This window comes from Myzus persicae, unplaced genomic scaffold (genome assembly GCF_001856785.1).
Source record: "Myzus persicae strain clone G006 unplaced genomic scaffold, MPER_G0061.0, whole genome shotgun sequence".
In the NCBI taxonomy this organism is placed as follows: domain Eukaryota; kingdom Metazoa; phylum Arthropoda; class Insecta; order Hemiptera; family Aphididae; genus Myzus; species Myzus persicae.
Window position 1 is genome coordinate 312,519 of NW_019101570.1, and position 22,091 is coordinate 334,609.

The following is a 22,091-nucleotide window of genomic DNA, read 5'->3' on the forward strand; positions in this document are numbered from 1 at the left end:
CATATATTTATAGAATACTATTTATTACTTCTAATTTCAACTAATTATTATATTTTACTAAACTATATAATGCGTTCTTTCTTATATTTATTTTATTACCAATATTGTTGTATATAGGTATTTTGTATTTATATGATGAGGTATCTAATAATACCTAACCCGGGTAACCCTTAAATTTGGTTTATCTCATTAGGTACTTCACTGCTGTGCAATATTTATGAGTGAAATCCAAGGTAAACCCTTGTGAAATAGCCGTGGTATGCCATTATCGATTTCGTGGGTATACCTACGGTATATTACATAAATTTAAGTTAAATATTTAAAATTTAAGCATGAAAAGGGATGAGCATGATTTAAAAATTGTTCTGAGTGTGTAAAAATGGATATTACCATTGGAACCTTGTAGACACGAACATTTAAGAAATATACATAGCAGTACTAACCGCAGTAACATAATATAACTGTATAATATTATGTAATTAAATTCAAAAAACAAATTCAAGAAAATAGGTATAATAAAGTGTTTTTACTTAATTTAATTAATAGTTTTTTATTAGCTTTTTGAATTACAATGATAGCTCAAAGATTATTGTAAATAAATAGTTAAGTTTAATTAAATTCGACATGCATTAAGTATGTAGCAAAAAACTGATTTCTAATTATTAAATCATAATAATAATAGGGTTACATAATACATATAAACGCAATACTCATGTCTCCATATTATGTAAAATAGTGACACTAAATGTGATCCTTGTGCGATGAATACATTTCTGGGTAATTCAATCAGTTACTTGTTTACTATAATAGGTGTATTTGTATTATGACGGTGTACAATTATTTCCAATATTAATATTGTGAAAGAACTGATAAAACCGATGATAAGAAAGGCGAAGAGTGATACTATGTCATTAATTTTTACGCTAACCAAAGATTCTTCAGTTGTAGTTTTCCCAGCTGAGCATTTCGGTTTTTCAGCATGCCATATACGGAGTTCCCTGTCCATAAGACCAGTTTCCCGTAAAATACAATTTCTGAAAAAATATTATAAATATTTAATTGGTATATTGTTGATTGGTTCATCTCCTATCACAACATTTTTCACAATTTAATATTACGCATAATTGATTAATTTTCTGTACGGAGATTTTTTCCGAACCAAATAACCAGTAGTTTCCGGTCTGTGGAGTGGCAATTCCGTTAGATCGCATTTTTCCTTCTCAGTGAAAATGTCGTTTATCAGCCAATAACTGGTTGCAGGATCGGTAAAAAATGCATAGTGACCTTTTTTTATTTTTCTTACTCCGTCTTTAGCCAACAGATACTCTGATTTTGGTTTAATTTTATTGTCGATAATTTTTTTCAAATATGGATTGATTTCCCCGTATACCTTTACACACACACGTTCAAAGTTTCAAAGTATCAAACATTATAATATTATATAGGAATATAAAATATAATACTTAATGTATTACTTCATATTTTTTTTATTACTATATATTATAAATCAAGAGAATGTATATATAAAATATTAATATGATTGAACATACTTCAATTACTTTAGTAACAACGTTGAAATCTTCAATGCCAACATCTAATCCGCTTTCTTCTAATTTTTGAACCGAATCGATATTCATTATGGTCGGGCGCAATAATCCGGATACGATACTCGATGAATAAAACTGATACATAATCAAACTGAATGCGAACATTAAAATGACAATTAACCTATTGCTGAGTTTTGTAGGTTCCATGGCTGTGCCTACAGACAAAATATAATTATAAACAACATGATTTAAAAACATTCCAACAACACATTAGGTGGAAAAGTGGGTACCACTTTGAATCTTAGGTGTTGCGTGGGTCACTTCAATGGTGTTTTTTTTACTATGAATTGAAAAACTTATGAGAAATCTTGTAATATATTTTTAAATATAGGATATAAAAGAAACATTTTTATAAATATCTAACGAATCATATTTTTAAAATTTTCGTGATTTTTCAAAACTTTTCAAAAATGCTAACACCCATAAAAAAATATTCTTATTTTTTCGGTAAATGAAAAAATCAAATTTTGGATCGAGTGGAAATTTTTTATCGACATTTAAAGAAATGAAAAACTAAATAAATCTGTAAACGCCAAATGTATATTAATATTTTTAAATGCTTCAAAATATTTCAAACATTTATTATTGTACATACCTACATATTCATTTTTGAGTCAGGTACACAAAAAAAAATATAATGATTTAGTCATAAACTAGTTTAGCCTTTCAAAAATTACCAACTATTCAAATTTTCTACCGCAGAAACTACCCTTAAAGTTGAAAATCGAAGCATTAGTACTACTATAAATCGTGAACACATAAAAAAACACATCTCATTTTAAAATGAATATATTCATCGCTTCGACAGTAATTAACATATATAATTACTAAAATATAAGTTTAGAAAATAGAATATAGTACCTATATAATACCTACATTGTAATACTATCAATATTACCTTGCTGACATAAAGTGCCAATTTTCAGTAGGACAATATCACTTAACACTCTCAACGAGAATATTTGATTCGATTCATAATGCATAATTGTACAATAAACAAATCCAGACAATATTACTACACATATTATTGAAAACCAAACAGCCGTTTCGAATGGACGCAAGAATATGTTTGTTGACGCCGTAGACGATCGAGGATGACGAAAGATGAAACAAGGTCTGAAAAAAAAGTTATTTTTAACAAAGAAAAAGCATAATATTTAATAGTTGCTGAAATATATTGCCGAAAATGTATAAACAGAAAGTTTTGACAGTTATAATAAAACTAATCTATTTAGTTACTTTACATACAAATGCTTCCAAGTGGAAATAGCAGAGTAATCGACGACATCATATCTTTCAGACCTAAGCGCATTTAAACTTATTGAAAAATCGGCCTCTCCAGATATCAACATTCCAACTATTCCGTCCCATTTGTTATTCATTTTGTAACCCCATGAATTCGTCGTTTCTATGTGTAATCTATTATGATGTATAAATATAAGTAAGTAAATACGTATTATCATATTATATACACATATACTCTGCCCAGAGGGGGGACGCGTTACGAACAGACTAAAATCAGGTCTTCTGCTCATCCCAACTCTACACCTTACCATAATTTCGATAACAGTTTGACGCTGGGGGATGGGCAGAACTGGCGAGTTCTCTCGCTGAACAGAGTATAGTCATGTATGGGAGAAAAGTTTTTTAAGAAACTAAACTCAATATTTTAGATTATAGTACATAACACATAATAATGTCTACAACAATACTTTACGTGATGTTTAATAAGATTCTTGTCAACGGGTACATTATCGCAAAGCTAAATTTTTGCACAGAGTTCAAACGATCCAAATTAAACGTTTTTAAATATGTTACCAGGTCTTCACTAGATGGTTTAATATCCGTGCCATTTTTCTTAGCCAAAGCACCGTAAGGGTTGCCCTAAAATATTACCATAACTGTATGATTTAACATGTTTGTTTCTTTTCAACCCATTATAATTAAACAGTGTGTACACTGTTATATATTAAGTCAAATTACACCTGTATATTAACATTTAATTTAAATGTTAAGAATAACATAATATTATAATAAGTGAGTTACACATTTTTGTTTGATTGGGTCTACCTTTATACCCTATTAAGTGTAATGTTATCTCCTTCATTAAGTCACTATCCTCACATCTTAACCTCCTATTTTCTTGATAGCCTCATGTTACTTAGATTTAAAGGTAGCCTGGAACAAAGATAATGTTATAGGAAAAAAATATAGTCAAAGAATAAATACTTCTTGAACCTGTCCAAAAGAAATGTTCAAGCTATATTATTTTCAAAATGAACATTAATTATGTCCCTCACGATTATTCCAATATAATTCGGACCCTAAATATTCCCATAGTTGCCTCTCGCTGCGATCCAGCAGATTTGGATTTTTATACTCAGTACCAAATGATTCACTGGACATTCCCTAACTTTTTTCTGACATAACTTTTAGAGTTACTTCTTATTAATTTAGAAACCAAACCTAATTCTATGTAATAGAATGTATAAGGCTTTTTATGAGTTATGGGCAAAGCCATACTCTAATCGTATACTCAGAGCAGTCAAAGCTGCAAATAATAATTTATCCTTGGGTTACACAACCACTTTTACGTAATTAGCGTTTAGCTATTATGTATACTTAGGACTCTGTTTTTTGGTATGGTAACTTTCTTATGTACATTAACCCTTTTATATTGTAACTACTGACATGTATCCTTTTTACTATGTCTGCTATATGTAAAATTACCGTTTGGAGTTAATAAAATAATTACGATAAAAATATTACATTTAATTTATCGGATAAATGTCAATTGATCGAAAATAATTGATCACACGAGAATTGATCGAAAAACAATTGCTCGCAAACGACAATTGTTCTCAAAAACCAAATTGGTTGTTCAATAACGCAATAACACGAATAAGTAGTACAATCATAGACTTTTTATTAATAGAACAGCCCACTTCATGTTCCCACTGAGTCACATCGATAATAATTTTATATCGTATGTGGTGCACTGTGTACTTAGATATAAAGATAATATTGGATTCAACCTCAATAGTAATTTTATATCATACTTCGAAGTGGTGCATCGCAAATCCGAAATTATTATCGTGTCAGTATTATATAGTGTTCATACTTCAAATACTTTTGACACGTTTTAAGTTTTTCCATCATGAGTTTGGTGTATGTAACTAGCGCAAAATATAAAAGATTGTTGGAATACAAAGGGTTTTTACATACACAAGAAAAAATGTATAATGAAAAAGTATATTGGAAATGCAATGACAGTAAAAACTGAAATGTAAACTTCGAGTTCATGTTGTTAACGCAAATATTGTGAAGTTCATCAAACATAGCAATTTTGGTCGACATTTTTTTAAATATATTTAATTAGTAATATATTATAATTATTAATTTAGCAATTTTATTTGACCTTTTTATTTAAATAATAAGATATCAATAATATAATCATAATATAATTTTTAGTTTTGCGAGCAATTATTATTTCTCTTTGATCAATTGTCGTATACGAGTAATCGTATTTCGATCAAAAGTTTTCGAGCAATTGTCATATGATCAATTGTTTTCGATAAATTGACGGGATACCGAGTGATCCGAACACCATACACAGTAGGTACCCATTATTATGTATATGAATAATATTTAAGAAAATTAAAAATGCTAGTGTTAACATTTGTCATTGACTCTGGCCAAAAAAAGTGGTGATGAATCGTTGCACATTAAGTCCTTTAGTTTTTCGCTCAAGCTCTTTGAATGCATAACGACATAACATTGAATGTCAAATGTATAAATGTGTAAATGAGCTTAATGAGGTGGTAAATTGACTTTTTAAAAGATAATTAACTAGTACTGTCTTCTTCTACGTCGATACTAGTCACGATAGGCTACAAACTAATTTCGATTATTGAACTTCTTTAGACGTTTGCACCTATGTACCCATAATGGCGTATAGTCGCTGCTTTAAACCATAATAATATCATCATATTGATTTTAGTTATTACATTTGTATAAACATATAACTAATAATATTTTGAACAATTGATTATATGTTATTCTATCATCCTATAACAATAACTAATTATCTAATTACTGTCAAGCCTGGGACTTTGGACTTACTTTAGAAGTCTAAAACACTTTCTTATGCTATATACTATATATTAAAAGTATTACATTATTCTGGATTTTTAATAAGAATAATAAGTAGGTATTGAAATTCACCACAATATGATGTGTTGTCATCTTGAGAATCTAAAAATGTATCACTCTCAACAGTTTTATTTTCATTGAGGGAAAATAAAAAATAAAAAAACTATTTCTTAATTCTTAAAATTAAATAAAGTATGGAGTTGCTACATCCGTGTCAAGCGACTATAAATTGTTATCGAATATAAATATATCTTAACAATTGTATATCCTCTTTAATCAAGCAAAAACTAGATCATATGAAGAGTCATTTCACTTTATTTCATATTCTGATTGCATCTAATAATTTGAATATTTTATTATTTTAGTACCAATATATTCTTATATATTTTGTTAAATAAAACATTTAAATTTATTCGCCCCTTTAATATTCAGATTCTCTAAACCATTAATATATTTTCTAGATTCTTATTTAATGTGTAAGTTTGTTGTATAACTTATAACTTTATTGAAAAAAGAATAATTGTTTTTGGAAATTTAAAACTATACTTACTATAGTAACAACGTTTAACGTTAAGTTTCCTAAATTTGATCTTTTATCAAATTTCCATAATCGATTTCCCCATTTTCCAAAAGTTGTATTTACAACATCAATCATTAATTTTCCTCTTGGTTCGAAAGCTGTACGATATATGTCAAAAATATGCCAATTAGTTATAATGCCATCCATCTCATTAGGATATGCTAGTAAAATTTCACTGTCGATTGTGAGGTTAATTTTTTTTGATGATACAAAACTCTGTATATTATTATTTGATTTTTTGCTCATTATCATAAGCCAATGATAGCTAGAGTTCCATAACCAACTTTCTGAAAACTTAACATAAATAATTACAAATGTATAATAAGAGATGAACATTTTTTAATTGGTAACTTAACTATATACATTTTAATACTCATATTTAGTATACAGAACGGAAAATTTAAATCGATAAAATAAAAAAAATACAAAGATTATGGTGTGCAGCAACACAAACCCCATTCAGCTTAATATAAATATAGATAACACACTCATGGAACAAGTGCATCACTTTAATTACTTAGGAAGTAAGAACTACGGAAAATAGCCGGTGTAAAGGTGAAATTCTAAATAGAATAGCACATGCGAAGAGGGCTTTCCAGAGTAAAATACACATAATATAAAATCACTAACAGTGTGGCCGTAGAGGTAAGGAAAAGGTTCTTAAAAATATATGTATAGAGTATTGCCTTATATGGCTGTGAAACTTGGACAATCAGTACGATAGAGAAAAGAAAATTAAAGGCCTTCGAAATGGGGTGTTATCGTAAAATGTAAAGAATTAAATGGATTGATAGAATAACGAATGAAGCGGTACTAAATAGAATAATGGAGAAGAGAGTGTTATGGTATACCATAAAAGTTAGAAGAGCTAAAATGATAGAACATCTACTACGCCAATATGCCGTGAAAATCTATCGAAAAGCGTCATAGAAGGCGATGTTGAAGGCCATATCGGAAGAAGACCCAGGATGGAGTACATGATGCAAATCATAATTGGCACGGGGAAGAATAGTTATAATGAATTAAAGGAACTGAGTAACGATAGGGACGTATGAAGAACTGCAGCAAACCAATCAAACGATTGTAAACGAAAAGAGAGATTCTGTACATTATTTTTCTGAAAATATTTAAAATAGAATCACAGGAATACTTTTATAATATTAGATTTATATTAATTTATTATTAAACAATGACTAAGCGTAACCATTATAAATTATAATTACAAAGTATGCCTATTCAAAAATATTAGAATGTAGGTCTATTGGACTAAAAATAAACGATAAAAACTTAAATCTTGATCGTTATCGAAATATAACTAAAGGTACTTAAAATTATATGCTTGATTTTTAGAAATTTTTGTGTCCTAAGTGAGTTGAAAACATTTTTGGAAAACAGTTTGTAATATTCGGCCAATATTTACCCAACAATTTTTGTTTCAGGTATAAAATATTAATTAATCATCGAAGGCTGCAGCCTGCAGGCCATTAACAAGATAAAAAGTTAAAGTTAAGTTACTTTTAACAGAATTACATAACTTATATTTCTTAAGTAACTTCTAACTTCAAGAGAAAATACTTTTCCTGATATGCATAAATTACTAATCAGTTGATTTATTTTATAGTCACGTTAAGTTATTTGTTTTTCGTAATATGTACTACATAGATTTAAAATATGTATTTAGTTTTGTTCCAACCATAGTTGTTATAAAAAAGGGGAAAAGTAGGTAACCTAGACAGTAGGAGTCGGATGTAATCGTTATTGAGTAGGTGTAGGTCACTGTATAATAGTATAATAGATGTGTTAAATTTGAATTAAATTATAAATCCTCGCATACGAAAGACGGTTCTGAGCGGAGATGGTCTGTCAGTCATATTAATATATTAAAGTAATTTATTTTACTAAATATATTTTATAGTATACAGTATAAACTATATACCATTAAATATATTATGTAATGTTTTGAAAATATTAATTTGTATATAAATCAAAAAAATAAAATATTTTTGAATTACAACAGAATAGGTAACTAAAATCGATATTCTTTATTTGAATAGAGAATTTTGTCCAAGTTTGAACTTCAAAAGTCTATAAAAAAACAAAGTTAATATAATTTTTAAATTTTTTGGTTACAGTATGAAACTATGAGCTCTATATGATAATTGATAAACTTTGTATTAAAATATTAAGTCTTAACTATACAAATAGAACATTTTAAACATTTTTAGTTACAAGTGGTCTTAAATAAAAATAAATAAATAGATGGGTAACAATAAATATCAAATGCTCATGATTTCGAATTGTTTTGTCAAAATTTGAAATTCAAATGGTTATACAATAAATCGTTGTAATTATTAAATAATACATTTAAGAATTATTTTATGTCAAATACACTATTTTTGGATTTCAATAAGGATCAAAATAATAATTGTATATAAATGTCCATAGAAAATTACAGCAATCCTAAACATATTCATTTCTATCTCTCTATAATAATAATACCAGATAACTACCAATATACTACGTATAAAAAAATGTCGGTTCCTTGATTTATTAAAAAATGAACTTAAATAATTAAGAACTTTATCTTTTATAATGTATTACCAATTAAATACTCTTAAATGTATTGCAAATAATATGAGGACACAACAATTCATACACATACTCCGAGATCTATAACTATACTATATCTAGTATTTCATAATTTTATTTTCATTCTACTTAACCTTAAAAATGTTAAGGTTTTACAAATGATCAAGTTATAAAATAAAATTGGTGATAAATAATATTATAATAAATTATTCCTATACTTATTGTCTGTGTTAAATGCAGCTGATTTATGTCATGCCATTTTTTTTTATATTTCGTTTTTTGCGATTTCTTTAAAAATATGTACGAAATTTATTTAGTCATAACAAATTAACTTAATCAAGTAAACATTTTTTATAGATACTTTGCATGCAATTGATGAATTTAAATTATGTTTTAAATTTTGAGATTTACTTTTCGTTCCCTTTTGATTTTTAATGATTTATTTATAAATATACCTTGATTAAAAAATAAGCACTACCCACTCTAAAGTTCAAGCTAAACAGTTACTATTTAAAAAAAAAGTTTTATTTTTACGTATATTGGTACCCAACAGTTATATATTAATTTTATTTTCAGTTGTTTAGTTCACAGTAACATTATATTTTAATTCCAGGCAAATATTGTGTAATACCTAGCTAAATATGATACATATTTTGTTTTATATACCTACACAAAATAATAATGATAAAAAGTTAAAACAAAAAGTGTTTGACATCCTACCTACTACATATTTTTATAACGATGAAATTAATGAAAACTATTTTAATACTTGAAATTACAAGCACGTGATATGCTAATTAAATGATTGATTATTATTATTTTATGATTAGGACAATAACGTATTCTTTTTGAATTGCGTCTTTAAATTTGAATGATTATTACTTTTCACTAAAACAAATATATAGTTTATAAAAGTGATAAGACATAGTATTGCTATAAAACAAAATATACAGTTGGTCACCTTAAATAATGAATCATCATTACATGACCAGTCGATGATTATTCCTAATAAAGGAGAATACACTGTTATTGTAAATAAATCATCTAAATTAAAATCCCTGAAAAAATCTTCTTTACTGCGGTGTGTGACCGCTATTTTTTTTTCATTGAGTTTTTTCATATATCTGACTCGATCTAATATATGACACAAATACAACTGTGACAATTTGAACAATATAAAATAACTAAATTATGTTTATGTATTACCTGATAGTGACCAACAAGTGTAAAATATAGCAGTGTCTAGATTTCTGACCGTTAAAAATTGTTCCATTAATTCATGTTGTGCATCGAAATTATTGACAGATAAACTAACAGATACTATGTATGTTGACAAAAACGGCAATACTATGTTAATGTATTCCATAGTTCGCTAACACTATTCGTCAAATATCTGTTCTGAAAGGTTTTGGTCAAAAGTATTTTCTTTTATGCATACACATTATAGGTATATACACATTATAATACGGCTGTATTGGGTTTGGTATATGATGTTTACAACGCTATTTAATTTGGGTTATATTATATAGTTATTTTTGACAGGATTGTTATGAAAATTACATCAAAGAGATTTTTAATGACCGTTTCTATGATGTTTCATTAATGTACTATTTTGTGGTAAATTTCAAATGAAATATTCAGACGTGTGATGTCATATTGAATTTATAGTAGGTGATTTTTCAATCAAATCATTATTTATAGGTAACTAATTAAGTGATGTTGTGAATTGATGTAGTATAAATACTTTTACAAAATATACTCATACGTTTTTATAAAATACTATTTTTTTTTTTTGTAAAAAAAATTCGTTTTAATTTATAATGTAATATCAATGTATTAATTTATTATAATAATATGAAATTATAGTGTAGATGATACTAAAAGTAAAAGATAATAATTTAGGGACTATGTAGGTATAACATATATTATTTTATGTTTGTATTGAATAAATATATAGAATAAAATTATTCATAACGTCAATGTAGGTTAATTTTCATTCAAGTAATCACTCTGGATTTTTAATCTTTAAAAATTGTATCAAAGACTGAACAGAAGATAAGTCAAAGAGTTAAATAATATATCTTGAATATATATTTTGATGTTATGGCATATATAGGTAGATTCTTGAATAAAAGTAAAACAATAATTATATTTATATATGTACATTTTTGAGGATATGATTATAGGATATGTATGTAACAATGTAACTAAACTATTAAAATGTCAATGTATTGAAAAATTCTTAATTCTTTACAATTTTAATAAACATTTTGTTATACTACAAGTACCAATCTCTAAGAATTAAATTAGTAATTCCTACTGTTCCTACTTGCAATTTTATCATGTTAATTTACAATATTTTCTTAAAAATAATTTTCATTTATAAATAAATATACGATTGGTCTTTATGATTATAACTAAGACAAATTATACACAACAATTATAGAGAACAATGTTTTGAACAGAAATAAAATAATAAATAAATATTAGATATATGTAGAAAACTCATAATATTAAACTAAATATTATTATTTATATATTTTACTATTTTACCATTGTACATTTCACTTTCTTTTTGATATTATACTAAGGGCATAGGTTCCTGTTTGAATACTTTTTACATAAACTATATAGCCAATAATTGGGTAAATATTGATTATTCATTTTATGTTTAAGTTTCATTATCAAAAAGGTTGGAAGTGGTTAACACTCTGCTGTACATTAAGTTTCTAATGAATCAAAGCAATAAATGCATTTAATTTGAATTCTGTAATGACTATATAAGACCATTGTATACAAAAAAATTTATTTAAAAAATGATTCTGAGCAAAAACGGTTTGTCAGCCCTTTATTACTAAGTATATTTTAGTATTTTAGCTATTTAAGTAATTTGCTTTACCATTAGTCATCAGTCGTAATACAGTAATTCTTGGTTGAATTAATTTTTTCAGAAAACATTGTAGGTACTCGAAAATATCATTTTTTGTACACAATATAATAATATTGTTCAAAAGTTTCAAGTAGGTACCCACCAATAATATTTTTAAATTACAAACAAATAAGTAAATTCGTTATTCTTGTTTAAAAATGTCAAACATATAATTTAGTCCGAATTCTAACTATTAGAATATCAATGAAAAATTATTTGTTTATTTTAGATTTTTTGGGTCCAATGTACCATACTTATGAGTTATGGTAACCTTGTATTCAATTTTCGTGCCTTAGTTATACAAGTTGAACGTTTAATAAATGTTTAACTACAAAATAATTTGCAAATATTCTTGAATTTTGTCAAAATTTAAATTCCAATGCTTATACAAAAATGTGCCAATTTTGAATTTACCTTTAATATTTTTTAAATACTTTTATAACAACTTACGAAATGATTAAAATTGTAGCTAATCAGTACAGCTTTAATTCAAGTTCCAACGCCATTTTAATTTCTAGGTTAGTTATTTGTATTATATCATAGTATAATATATTTATAATACATTCCAATTAATGAACCTACATTATTGAATTGGATATTACATTGGTTCGTAATAGTAATAGGTATAGATACCATACAGATATTAGATAAAAAATCATTTCAATATAACTCCAACGGTATAATCACCGAATTTTGTATAAAATGTAAATAATAAATCCTTAGAAAAATAGATTACATTAAATTTTTATAATAAACAAGATTATTAAATTTCAAAATTAATCTTTCAAATAAAAAACAATAGCAACTTTTTAAAAACGCATCAATACCATAACTCCATGTCTCCATTACTCCAAAATTCGTGAACTGTATTGTCATAACTTATTAAGTTATAACTATATAATGTCACGATAGACTCAGAAGTTTTGGGCACTAGAATGAGTATCATATTTTTCTATATGATTTAGAATTTAGATTTATAATATACCAAACTAAACATCCATTGTATATACAATGAAGTGTTTTAGAATCAACAATTTTAAATGCATATATTTTATATGTTTTATAGAAAACAAATTCATTGTTGAGTTATAAATACATATTTATTGTTTTCTAAAAAAAAATAATATGATACAATGATTTATAGTTCATAACTAAAATGTCAGTATAAACTTCACAATATTGAAAAATATTTTTATTATTTGTATCTAGATACCATCACCGATATTATTTTTTCAGTTCAATAATTGAACAATCACATGTGTTGTCTCCGTCTTACAAAAATATTACATACCAAATTTAAGCTCAGCAGATCTCGTTTAATTCCTTTAGTTTAAACATTTGAGTAAAACAACTTATTATAAAACTTGATGGTTAGAGCATTATCTGTGTTCCTATGTTGGATTTTACTATAGTTCAATTTTATGTGAGTTTTGAGCATTTTTAATTTACGCTAAATTTTAAATCAGCGGTTCCCAAACTTTTTTAGTCCACGCCACCCTAAAAATAAAAAAATTAAAATTGCTCCTCTCATAAATAAATAACTATAAAGAAATCCCTGGATCAAGTATATTATTGTATAACGTGACTTCAAGAAATAATGACATAATAAAATATTTTATAATAATAAACTAACCTTGAACGGTTTTTTACTGATAATACTGCCATAGATGTTATAGATGATTTCCTATGATCCAAATCCTGGAACAGCATCTTTTCAAACCTTAAGTAATTTTAACCGACTTCAATCTTAATTCTTAAAATAGAGAGTAAAATGAATGAGCCCAAATCCTATCACTTAACATTAACACTGCGGCCACCCCCGCGACTACTCTCTGGTTTAAATCAATAACGCACACATTTCAACTGAACAGTCCGAATAATATCTTTGGAAGCATCTAGATAGACGTATCACATGGGTAACTAACATTAAAATTAAATTAAATCATACAATTCATCAATTACGTCCCCTGTTAAAATTTTAAATATCGCTGCGAAAAAAAATATTAATATACTAATTACTCATTTTCTATTTAGTTTCTTTATGAGTCCAAATTTGAGCATCCACAAAATATAGTATAACAATTATACCATCTTTCCAGTTAATGTCCTCCATAACAATAACCATAATAATAATGGTAGTAATTTAACCCTCCGTAATGATCACTCCTAATGAAGGAAATTAATTCAATAAACGAGTCCGTAGAAAACTTCATAATTATTCAAATCATGTCATATACAATTTATCCTCTGTTGACCTATCTCATACAACCTGTCGAATGAAAAGAAAATGGTCTAGGGACCTTTTTTAATTTAATCATAATTTATACTCAATGTTATTAAAATAAAAAAAAACAATGCTTGAAGTATAATATCATCTATATTTATAGTGTACGTTTATAGTAAACGAATATTTTGATCATGTGAACCCAATGTAATTTGTTTTCTCCTCTGTTCAAATTTACTTATTGTACTTGGTACTTAATATTAATTGTAAATAAATATAATTTAATAATAGAAAAAAAAATTTTGTAGTTAAAAACCTTAATTTTATTATTGTTGAGATATACTGAAAGGTAAAAAAAAATCTATTAAGGGTTACTGAAGCCGATAATGTTGTGTATTATTTAATGTTTGTTGCCTTACAAAATTAATGGCATTATCCAAGTCACTGAACTGAAATAAACTGCTTAGGTAATCTATTTCAAACTTGCCATCGGTATAAAAGATGAATATTTGTTAACATTTATTATTTGTTGGCTCATTATTGTATTTATGACACAAAAAAGATATAATATCTCTATACAAGAAAAATGACTACTATTTATATCTAAATAATACGAAAGTCAAGACTTATATAGAGATATATTAAAAATGTCCACATGAATTTATTCAATTTATGCAAAAGCATAATTATTTTTTAATCTAATATTATGTAAGTGAATGTTAATTTATATATAATATATTGGATAGAGTCAATACCAGAAACTTCCCAATAAAAACAATGCGAAATAATAGATTTTTGATGAAATACCAAGATAGATCTATTTAATAAATAATACTCATGACGATATTTGTACCAATATTTTATTTTTACATAATATACCTACATACTGGTTATTACTGTTATATTGTTTAAAAGTACACTTCGGTAGCTTGAAGTCTCCGTTTGGATACTCTTTTACTGAAAACATAAACAAGTAAAAAACTTATCCTAATTTATTATTACGACTTTGCGAATTGCGAATTTAAGGCCATTGTATGGTTAAATAGCATTGTTCTAAGTGCTTTTTTAAAAGTTCGTGGTGGTACAATAATTAATAGGTAATGTAAAACTTTTATTTTACAAAAGGGTTCTTAACTTCTAAGAAGATTAAATAATATATTGATGTTTTCACGTCTGCTCGTTGCGACCGAAAGCATATTATATAATATGTATTTGTCTTTAACTTTCAATAATGTTCTTATTTTTTATTCATTGATATTAGCAAATTTGTTGTAGAAAAATCAGTTCGAAGCATCTTCAGGAAGGTCCCTTCACTTACTTACAACCATGAAAAACACTTCTTGAACATATTCAGTTTACAGATAATTTATCTAGTAGTCTACAGAAAGTTATAAATAATATTATCCTGTTTATTATCATTTAATTCTTTTAATTTTTAAATTTTACTTATAGGGACATCCATGAATTCATTATTCATTATTTTACAATGTAATTTGATAATGTTAACCTTTTTTTTAAGTATAAATAATGTATAATATGTAGTAGGCATGTAGATATATCCTATACTCTATAGAATATAGATTATTGTCTCATCTAAATAAAATTATTAAAGAGAATAAATTACGGGAATGAATAATTTTAATTTAATTTAAGGATCACAGAAAAAAATAAGTACAGGTGTTGTGTAATTGTTATGGTGTTGGATTAGAATATTATTCTATTATTGTATAATACTTTATTTACAACCCCAAAAACGTATAACATGTATACAACCATCTTGCTCTGATGTTCATTACTGATTATCATTATACAAATATTATACAGCTAAATCGTCTTATTGAATTTCATTGAATTTATTTTATTTTCAAAATGTAGTATGAGATATAACTGTATAAGTATATATATTTACTACTATATTATAGTATCAAATTACAAGTATGTTGCACAATATGTATAAAATTATATTATATTAAAAACATTGACAAAAAAAAAAAAAATACAAATAATTGTAATTCTCAATAATTTTGTTCATTTCAGCCCACGCGTAAATACAATATGATATTCACAATAGTGCAGTAACACAATATGTTTAATAATATACATCGATGCCATCTACATCCGGTTACAGATATATTCAATACAATATTTACCAAAATATAATATACCCTTGACGAATATCCAAACAAAATAAAATCATCGAAACCTAATAGTTCTTACTCAAAATACCCGCACACTGCATAACACTAAGATAATTACTATGGACAATTTAATTTTACAACTGATAAGTTCAACGACTTTTCCCTGGGTTAGAAAAAATACAAAAATTATTTAATATTTAAACTTCTTCCTCACTAAATATTTTTTTTGCAATTCGTTTGTATTTTTAGTCGTTGTTAAATATTTGATATTCATCGTCATTTTATACCGATGTTTCAAAAAAAGGGTATATGTACACACGCTGCGGTATTATTGCATATTATGATGTGTTCATGCCATTCCCATTTTATGGGGGTCTTGAACCGTAAATAATGATTTTAACACTATAATTTTCCTCATTGAAAACACCAACTATCGCCACGCGTACTAGCTAAGATTATTGAATCGGGAATCTAACGAACAGTGTCCTAATGTGTAAAGTATAGTGTAGGCATGTGAAGATAGAAAAAACAATTTAAAATTGATTTTCATCCAAAAACTATGTGTGTGGGGAGGGGGAGATGATAGTATATCCGAAATAGTATAACCAATGACACTACTTGGCGTTAGCCGCCCTGAGCGCATTGACGCCCGAATAGGAGACTTTGAGTACGGACAGGAAGAGTGGCAGGTTGGCTATAAACACCTTGCCGACAGTCAGCTGTAACGGGGTCTGCGTCCTGGACATGACCATCATCAGTGACTGGCGGAAGCGCACGGGCTGTGCGTACCACTGTGCCGAGTACGAAGCCCTGAGCAGGCCCATGTGAGCGTCTTCTACCATGCTGCCGTACATGCAGAATATGAACAGTTCGGCTAAGTAGTTGGAGAGCGTCAGCAGACCTTTGACCATGACGAACCGGTTGCCCACGAATATCATGTTGAACGCCGACAGGCAGAAGTAGAGAGTGCTGAACATGAGCTCCAGCAGGATAATGTAACCGTAGCTCTCGTTCAGTTGGTCCTTGAAGTGAATCAGCCGGTCGTGAAGCATCGTGCAGCTCTTCACGTGCTCCAACAGCTTCTGCTCGGTGGTCTTGTCCACAGACTGGTCGAACTCGACGATCTCGACGGCGTGCTCGATGTAGGCGGATAGTATCTGGAACTCAGATATCATTTGATTGACGAAGAACGAAAACGAACACATGATGCCGGTTATGATGAACTTTACGGTCACAACGATTAAGAACTGTATCACATAAGAAAGCGCATACATCCCGACCTGCAAATACGTAATAATAATGAATGGTACATGAAAAATCGATTATACTATTGGAATAGGTATTTTATAGAAATATTGCACCCTCATCAGTCAGCTGTTATGACCGTAGTCACTAGTCCGAGAATTTAACTGCTATTAAATTTAATTACCATTAAAAATAAAAGAACAATGATGAAATATGTGTACTTTTTATTTTGCAAAATTATATACTATCTGATATGTATTAAAAATATATATTTTCAATTATACTGTTTAAAATAAATTCTCAACAGCTGCAGCAAAAACAAAGAACTTCTAACCTTATTTAAGAATAGTTTTAAATAGTTGAGAAAAACTATAAAATCATTTGTGAGGGCTTTGAACTCCCATTTTATTTCAAAAATGTATTACTTTAGAAGATTAATTTAAATAAAAACAATTGTCTTGTTTGAAACAAAATTGTATAAAACCGTATTAAAAGAAAATTGTATCGTGTATAGAATATGATGAATTAAGCAATAGTGGAATGTTTCAAATTTATACGGTTAATATTTTATGAAATACAACAATGGATAAATATAATCAATTAGACAATTACATCAAAATTTGATTTTCAAAAGCTCATAAAAAATAAATGTGTCTTACAATAAACATTTTTAATTGCTGTAGGTTAAATTTATAATAATCTTGCAGTGCACCAATTTTCTATCATTTTGATTTAGAAAAAAATTGAATCAACATGAATCTAAAAATACTAATAAAAGTATTAAATTTTAAGTATTTATAAATATCTCAAAAAGACGAAAATATTTTAATTTCCAGAAAATTACATTACATATGTTTGGTGAAAATATCAGGTCCATACGGTTTTTACTTTATGAATTATTGTTTACTGGTTTATTTTTCCTGCCCCAAAATCAGTAATTAAGTCCAAATGTCCAATATCCTACCGAAAATAATTCTAAAAGTTGGAAATTGAAGCATTTTTACTTTTCTAAAAAACGATGACAGATACAAATTTAATAATAAAAAAACAAGTATATATTTGTAAATTCATGGTTGGAGACGAAGGAAAATATTGTAATTTACAATTGAAATTATATTGAAATTGCATTAACGATTTAGGATTATGCACGAAAAAATATTTATTGTTCTTTATTTACCAAGAATTAATGCTACTGTGAATAATATAAAAATATTATACCCAAGTACCGGGTACCCAACAAAAAGCATTTGTATCATACCTACCTGGAAAATGTTAAAAGTTTTGTCTTTGTTTACCCAAATCCCTATAACAATGCAATTATATATGTATATTGTATATACGTAAAAGCTTATTTACTGTTTTATATTTTAGGTTTGATCTCAAGTTTGGTATGAAATTTAAAAATGTTGAAGTTTTGGTACAATAGATATTTTAAATGACCTCATAAATATATTATGAATAATGCTAGGTGCATTTATGTTTTAATAAGATATACCAGTCAAGAAAAATAATGAATTAATTACAATTTCTTGAAAACTGATAAATATATTCCGTTGGATTTTAACACAAAATGAAAAAATAATTATTATGTAAAATTTGACAATTATAATATAAAAGCATAACAAACTAGAGAACTGTTTTTGGAACAATGTACTTATTTCTAATCAAATAGGTAGCTAAATACATTTTTAAACATTATAATATGCACATGTCATGAACTCATAAATCATAAAATTCAGACTTCAGATACTATGTAAACTGATTAGATGTCAAGCATAGAAAAACCTAAGTAATTAGTTGATAAAACAAAATGCAATTTAATTAACTTTAGGGATCTTGATACAAATACCTACAAATGTATTATATTTATCTATACACATCAATATATAATTGGTTTATCTTCATCGAAATAAAAATGATTTATTTTAACCTAAATAAAATGTTATTTAACATAGATATATAGGTAATAATAAATTATAAGTGTAGCACGGTGTGAAGCGGTGCCTACACTCAGTTGTGTATTCGCTCTGAGTGTACATACTGACCGGGGTTGCTAGCTCCCAGATGGGTAACCACCCATGATTTTTAGCAACAAAATCCTTGCCACGTGTACAATAAGTGTTCCAAACCAACCGTGCCCCAAACCGCTAATGGCCATAGTTACCGGGCTTTAGTTCAACTTAAAAAGAAAAATTATAAGTATGTCTCATTCATACCATGACATAACTTACTAATTTAGTTATGTCATGATTCATACGAAACGATAAACAATAAACACAAATACTGTCCATGAAATCAATAACAATTTTTTTATTGTATAGATTTACCTGACTAGTGTCGGCCGGAAACCACAGGACCACCATTTGTGTGCTCTGTGAACCCAACTTGACTTCGGTAAGAGTGGCAGCTGCTAGTGGCACCATCCCCGTGGCTGGTATCTCGAACAAGACCAGTGTTAGATACGAGACGATTACTTTCATCGTGAAGTCTCCGTAAGACGTGCGTATGTCCGTTATCTTCCGCTTGAGTGCATCCGGCATGGGCCTATTGTAGCTAGGGAATTCGTCTTCGACCATCAGCAGCATGGTCCGGTTGAAACGTTTCGTCCGGATGGCCAACGTGATGATGGCCAACATGAACACGCATATCACGAAGTACGTAAACGACTCGAGCGCTTTTTTGTTGTCCGCGATCAACACCGAAGTCATGGTCATCCCCGACGTGATCATGATTGTCGAAAACTGAACGGACCTGAGCACCGTTTCGGTTCTAGACAGACGGTCCGAGGACGAGTCGAAAAGCACGCTCCATCTGATGCAAAACTTTTGGAATGGCGTCAGAATGAAACGCTCGGACTTCTGCATCACGTCTATCACGCTAACAAACGGCCGGCTAGATGACATACAATAAAGAAAATGATGATATACAGCTTTATAGGCACCTTTACCCTTGATGTTATATTGTTTTTTTTTGTTCAAAGACTTTGGAGCAATAGGTACAATTATTCAAAAAAGGAAAAATTGATAATACAAATAATAATAAAATACATTTTTCAATAAATTCAGTCAACATTTTCTTATTATAGTGTATATATATATTTGCTCATTTTTTTTATGTGTCTTTGTTTGTGTTTAAAGCTTTCAAGTCACCTTGATGCTGTGAAAAAGGATGATCTTTCAAAATCTGTTTGATTTTATATGTATCATTTGGCATTATGTTGAATGCGGAGTTTAATCATACAAGTTTATACAAGTTTTTGAAATCAATGTTGTAATTTTGCAGTGTTTAAAAATGGTATATCTCATATTAAGTTGATTCAAACAAAATATAAAAGTATTTATGTTAATATGTTATTATTTTTAGGTATCTACATTAGTTAAAAAATATAGGTACCTAACCTATTTATATACATTTAAAATTATTGTATGCTGGATAAAGTAGTTTATGCAGCAATTTGGTATAATTAGCTATTGCCTATTTATCTACTGTATGATTTATAATTTTCTATTGTAAATAATAAATATTGTATACAATCATTGAGTAGATAAAAACAGTTCCAATAATAGCATTGATCATAAATAGGACTAGGAAGTTGTAGGAATTTCACATTGCTCTGTATGCTCTCAGTTTATAGCAGACCTAACTAGAAATCTGAAGTATACAATTGTGAGTTCAAAAATTGAAAATTAAAAATGCATACTTGCTTATTTTGCCAATTTTAGCTAAAAAAGTGCACATTTCTTTTCTTTTATACGCATATTATACATATTTCATATTTTTATAAAAAAATTGATTTTTTTCTTTCTTAACCTGTACATTTGAATTTATATTAAATATAAAACTCAAAATTATCATCAATGGTGTAATATTGTCATCCCCATAAACAATTACAAAGTTAATAACGCATTTAGTACCTAGCATGCCGAAATACTTATTTGGAGTATCTTATCGTAAATATAAATTTATTGTTTCTTCGTTTATCGTTACTGTCGATGATTGTACCCGATTGAAGTTTGGCAGTTTTATATAGATATAATATGTCTTCCGGTTATAAATAGTTTTTATGTATATTATTATTAATTTATTAGCAACATCTGGTGTATTTTATTTTTGGAATTTAGAATAATTTTTTCGCATATTCACTAAATTTTTTTTGTATATTTAATATTTTTAATGCATATTTTGCAATTTTTTCGTGCATATTTTGCCATTTTTAGCTCCTACAACTTCCGAGCCCTAATTATAAATAATGCAATATACTATAAACATAATATTATAGGTAGGTGTATTATTTAATGTATTTTTTTTTTGTACTATCAAAACGATCATGTGATTTTACCTATGTAACATAAAATTAAATTGAGATACCAAACACACGTTTTTTACTACAATAAATTGTTCGTTAAATAGTTTTCAGATAATTAAGGATATCAACTATGCATCGGCGTATAACAGAAGCACAAACGTACATTATTATAATTATTATTATTTATTGATGGTATTTTACAAAATAAATACAACATTTAAATGTAAAAAGCTTCTTTAATTATTGGCCCATAGTTATGAATATCGAATGATACGTTAAAATGCATTAAAAAATAAATCCTATATGAACCATATTTCAAAA

The 22,091-nt window shown here is 27.5% G+C and overlaps 2 protein-coding genes across 2 annotated transcripts; both read right to left on the bottom strand.

Moving 5' to 3' along the window:
- Positions 1-586: 586 nt before the first annotated feature.
- On the bottom strand, positions 587-10,294 carry LOC111029742 (glutamate receptor ionotropic, delta-2-like). The gene is made up of 9 exons (XM_022308884.1): positions 10,135-10,294; positions 9,890-10,062; positions 6,310-6,633; positions 3,325-3,491; positions 2,856-3,026; positions 2,506-2,723; positions 1,551-1,762; positions 1,119-1,390; positions 587-1,034 (listed from the first exon to the last, which is right to left on the bottom strand). Exons 1-9 carry the CDS (start codon positions 10,292-10,294, stop codon positions 791-793), a joined length of 1,941 nt encoding a protein of 646 aa, XP_022164576.1. The 3' UTR covers positions 587-790.
- Positions 10,295-16,125: 5,831 nt separating this feature from the next.
- Positions 16,126-20,398, bottom strand: LOC111029736 (odorant receptor 4-like). The gene is made up of 2 exons (XM_022308873.1): positions 19,792-20,398; positions 16,126-17,499 (listed from the first exon to the last, which is right to left on the bottom strand). Exons 1-2 carry the CDS (start codon positions 20,365-20,367, stop codon positions 16,834-16,836), a joined length of 1,242 nt encoding a protein of 413 aa, XP_022164565.1. The 5' UTR covers positions 20,368-20,398; the 3' UTR covers positions 16,126-16,833.
- Positions 20,399-22,091: the final 1,693 nt, after the last annotated feature.

Coding starts and splice junctions, on each gene's coding strand:
- LOC111029736 (XM_022308873.1), bottom strand. CDS start 20,367: ATGTCATCTAGCCGGCCGTTTGTTAGCGTGATAGACGTGATGCAGAAG. Junction 17,500..19,791: donor TTCCGGCCGACACTAGTCAG/GTAAATCTATAC, acceptor ACGTATTTGCAG/GTCGGGATGTATGCGCTTTC.
- LOC111029742 (XM_022308884.1), bottom strand. CDS start 10,294: ATGGAATACATTAACATAGTATTGCCGTTTTTGTCAACATACATAGTA. Junction 6,634..9,889: donor ATGATGATTCATTATTTAAG/GTGACCAACTGT, acceptor ATTTATGTTAAG/TTTTCAGAAAGTTGGTTATG. Junction 3,492..6,309: donor CGTTAAACGTTGTTACTATA/GTAAGTATAGTT, acceptor GTAATATTTTAG/GGCAACCCTTACGGTGCTTT.